Raw genomic sequence first — 4,622 nt, 5'->3', positions numbered from 1 at the left:
TTTCCTTCTTAAAGGATTGGAACGACTATTAGATAGACATATCAAGGAGAAGCTGGACGGCACGAACACTTTGGATGGGAATCAACATGCTTTCCAACAAGGACGTTCCACTGACACAGCACTCCACAGTCTTATCTCCAATGCAGAGTATACACTCGCAAATAATGAATATATGATATCTTCTTTTATGGATATCGAAGGCGCATTTGACAATGTTACGTTCGAAGCGATTGACAAACATATTGCTAATTGCGGAATAGGTACTACTGTCAACGCCTGGATAAAATACATTTTAGCGCATAGGACTATTAGTTTCTATCACCAGGGTGAAAGAGTCTCAGCACACGCGACTAGGGGCACGCCCCAAGGAGGTGTCTTGTCACCATTACTCTGGATAATAGTAATGAACAGCCTAATAACCAAACTTCGAGCACTTGGCTTTGAAGCCATTGGTTATGCGGATGATCTTCAGATTTGTTGTAGGGGCAAGTTTTTGAGTACCCTTTCTGATAGAACTCAACACGCCGTAAAATTGGTGGAAGATTGGTATCTTGAAGTAGGTCTCAAGGTGAACCCAACAAAGTCGGAAATAATCATTTTCACAAGACGTAGAGACCTGAGTGGCTTCCGGGAACCTCTTCTTTTTGGCGACAGAATATCGAAGAAGGAAGAGGTGAAATATCTTGGTGTCATTTTGGATCCGAAACTTACATGGCGCAAGCATATTGAATACAGAGTCGAGAAATGCCTCAGAGTCTTCTGGAGCTGCAGATCAGCCATAGGAAAGACATGGGGACTAAATCCTAAATGCTTGCTCTGGCTATACTCCTGCATTGTCAAACCAATGATTGCATACGGTGCTTTCGTTTGGTGGCAAGGCGAAACACTTTCTTCAATAGTCAGAGCGAAGCTGAATCACTTACAAAGAGTAGCCTGCTTGTGTGTGACTGGTGCATTGAGCACAACACCACAAGCGGCACTCGACACCCTATTATCACTACCGAAGCTGGAGGAATTTATCGAATCTGAGGCATATAAAACTGCCTACAGACTAAAATCCTCCATACATTACAACCCATACAATAAAGACACACACATTGAGGCACTGAATCAACTGATATCAATAGATAACATTCTAAGTGCCCATTCAGACAGACTCTCAAAACCAGTATATGCATTTGGGAAGACCTTTGAAGTCAGATACACAAAAGATATGAATGATTTCTGCAGAGAGTTTCAGTGGGCCAACGTAGCACTCTTCACCGATGGCTCTTTGAAGTGCGAGGGCGGAGGCTACGGAGTACACTGCGCCTCTCCGGAAATTAATATCTCAGGGTCAATGGGAATAAATGCCACTGTGAAACAGCTGGAAATTACAGCCATCACAGAATGTGGAAACGAAATTTTAAAAAGAGGCATAGCGGGTAAGATTGCTATCTTCACAGACAGCCAGGGAGCCATCAAAGCCCTTGACAACTACGTGATAGACAGCGAAATTGTTCTACAATGCCACTTGACACTACAAAGACTAGCGCAGAATTTTGATGAAGTTCGACTGATTTGGATTCGTGCGCACTCTGGTATACGCGGAAATGATACTGCGGACGAGCTCGCAAAAGCGGCGGCATCTGTAAGGACCTTTGGCCCAGAGCCATTCCTACCAATTGACTATTCAATTGTGAAGAGGAAGACGGAGCTTTGGCTAAAGGAACACATTAACGCACGCTGGAGAGCAACGAGTTCAAGCAATCAGACGAAGCACTTCATAAGCGCCCAGTCCAACAAAATTACAAATCAATTGATCAGTCTAGACAAACCATCTCTCAGAATTGCGGTTGGCCTCTTAACGGGACACGCAAAGGTGAATTATCACCTAAAGAAGATGAGGTTACGTGACGATCCGGACTGTAGGCTGTGCGGAAGGGCGGAAGAAACGACATCTCACTTGATGTGTGACTGCGCTTGCCTACGCAGCATCAGAAAGGATTGTCTGGGAAACGAACAAGCACAGCCTAGTTCAATTATAAGAAATATATAAAATCATTCAATGGTTTACGTTGGCCTGTGAGTTTGACTCCAGGCTAAAAATCATATTTTAAACAAAGCAATCTACTACAACGAATTATGTCCGCAACGGACATAAACGGGCGTCTCGCAATAGACTGATAACAGCCTGAGCGACGAGTTTTTCCAAACTCCCCGTACTATCCATTAATCCATTACAGGCGAAATTCCGCTTATAATCTAGTCGGTATTTCGTCTGAAACTCTGTTTACTAGGCAAAATATAGGACTGGGCGCCTCTACCAGTCGAAATTCCGCCTAAATCTGGACATTTATTTTTGACTGTGTAGCAACCGGCTATCTCTACTATACTTATTTCTGTTGGAACATCTTCACAGAAACTATATTCATTGTCACGATGCTCTCTAGTGTAATCAAGACCGAAACCTTTTAGCAAAAGTGGTTCGTTACTGGAGAACTTGGTTGTTTCCAAATTGTTGATAAAGTATGGTTCAGTCGAGTAATTTAACGAGAGCAATCGATTGCAATAAATCGTATTTTTCATTTTCCAACCCTCTGAATCGGAGCGTTTTTCACGATTCCCATTGAACATTGTCGCTTGAAATTCTTTGTCTGCAATCATTTGAATGATGTTTGCATACTCAGGGCTCACGAACAGATGTCTATAAGCTGGAATCAATTTAGAAAACTCACCCAGTGATATCGACCCAAAACGAAAAACATAAAACCAAGCACCGAGTTGAGTTTGCACCAGTTCTTTGGTTAAATCGTCCTTCCTGGCAGTTGTTTTGACCCAAGACATGCACGCTTCGAAAAGCTCGACTTCTGTGCACGACAACCAATTCAGTCTCAAAATCTCGGCCAACACCTTTTGATCGCATGACAGGAAACCAGTTGACTTGAGCAGAGCATTCGTGTTTAGCCGCTTCAAATCATCTTGTTTGAAAATTATTGCCAGCTCATAGTTTTGGCAGACGTTGTCGTCGTTGAGATTATTTTTCAGGAACTTGCTGCACACCGCCATACACTCGGCCATGTTGTACTTCTCGCCCAGATTCATTACTGCAGCAACGTGTTCCATCGTCAGCTTGACTTGTCCAAAGTGAAAAAACTGCAGAAAAAGCTTGAAAGCAGCAGCAGACGCGTCGGAAATCTCCACCTCATCCTTTTCTTTCCACGTCCCATTGAACATTGTCGCGAAGACATCGCTGCCGGTCATCAAGTGAGCTTTGTGGGCCGGGACTGGTTCGTAGTCATCTTTTGATCCGATCACGAAATGAACATCGGCCAGTTCGGCGTTCAAGTACAACTTTTTCCCGATCGCCGCGTACCATTGAGTTGTTTAGTCGCTGTTTAGTGGATCATATATTTCCATTGTTGTTGCGTGTGCTTTTTGTTTGCGACAGTCCAAAACACTGTAGAATGAACGGAAAAAATGTTCACAGATTTGAAATCAGTTTTGAATTCTATCTTGATTTGAAGTGGAAAACATCGAAAGCATCAAGTCAAAATATTGATCATGGAAAGATAACCTGTATTTGCCTTCAAAGTGCAAACTTGTAACGTGCTTGAGGTTATGTTCAATGGCTTTGATGGAATCCGCAGATTGCCTGAGAAAAAAATGAAATTTAAGTAGCGATGCTATATTTGAACGCGTGAGAATAAAAGACTGACGCTAGCAGGTTTTTCGCAAAAGCGGGATAAAAATCAGTTGCACACAAAAGAGACATTTCAAAAGGTTGCACGCAAGAGAGAAGTATATTGTTGTTGTAATCACGGCTTTAAAATTCAAAATGCGACAAAATAAAATGTTCCGTTTGAGTGTAACCTTTTGAAATGTCTCTCTTCCGTGCAACTGATTGTTATCCCGCTTTTGCGAAAAACCTGCTAGCGTCAGTCTTTTATTCTCACGCGTTCATTTGTTCTCTTCTATGGAATCAATTCATTCAATCAACTATGTTTTATATTCATTTCAATTCCGAAAAAAACAATGTACATTTCGTTTTACCTTCAATTTACTGTTGTCTCTGGACACACAATAAATTAACGCTGAAATATTCGTTCAAAATAAGCGATTGCATCAACTTTTGACTCTGGCCAATTGGTTTGGTTGTAAAATATTGAATTTTTCTTCGTTCTCTCAAAATTTTCATGAAAAACCTTATTCATTCCACTTAATCACACTTTCCAGTTGAATACTCGATACGGAATGAATGCGCAGAATTGGTATGATTCGATTTGACGTTTACAATTCGATCTGTTTGCACTAACACCAGCTAGTGCACAGCGGTCGAACAGAACAATATGTATATTGAGCTGTGGTTGTCCTGTCCAGTAGTGGTTAATTTTGATTGACACATTGGCAAGGGCGAGTGAGAGCAAAGAAAATGACGTTTCTTTGACATTCATCATATGCTTGCACTATAAATTGATTTATGCACAAATGAATAGGTGGATTAAATAAGAATAAGAATTATCATCAGTAGAATTTATTAAGATCTGATCAATTCCGCTTGATTTCATGTCAGAAACAATTTTCGTAGACTTCGCAGTGAAGTTAATTTACGGTACTTTCATAATTATACGTTTATTAAACGA

General features: G+C 41.2%; 1 protein-coding gene across 1 annotated transcript; it reads right to left on the bottom strand.

The window, feature by feature from the left end:
* Positions 1 to 2,244: 2,244 nt before the first annotated feature.
* LOC129566625 (BTB/POZ domain-containing protein 3-like) lies at positions 2,245 to 3,060 on the bottom strand. Its single transcript, XM_055442708.1, has one exon. The coding sequence runs from the start codon at positions 3,058 to 3,060 to the stop codon at positions 2,245 to 2,247; it is 816 nt and encodes a 271-aa protein (XP_055298683.1).
* Between the last annotated feature and the right edge of the window lie 1,562 nt (positions 3,061 to 4,622).

This window comes from Sitodiplosis mosellana, unplaced genomic scaffold, assembly GCF_009176505.1.
Source record: "Sitodiplosis mosellana isolate CC-2019 unplaced genomic scaffold, AAFC_SMos_1.0 Smas_scaffold_4, whole genome shotgun sequence".
NCBI classification, from domain to species: Eukaryota; Metazoa; Arthropoda; class Insecta; order Diptera; family Cecidomyiidae; genus Sitodiplosis; species Sitodiplosis mosellana.
Note: the sequence above shows the minus strand (reverse complement) of the source record. Positions and strands in the feature narration are given on the sequence as shown.

Excerpts from the sequence above, each read along its gene's own strand:
- LOC129566625 (XM_055442708.1), bottom strand. The coding sequence starts at position 3,060 with ATGGCCGAGTGTATGGCGGTGTGCAGCAAGTTCCTGAAAAATAATCTC.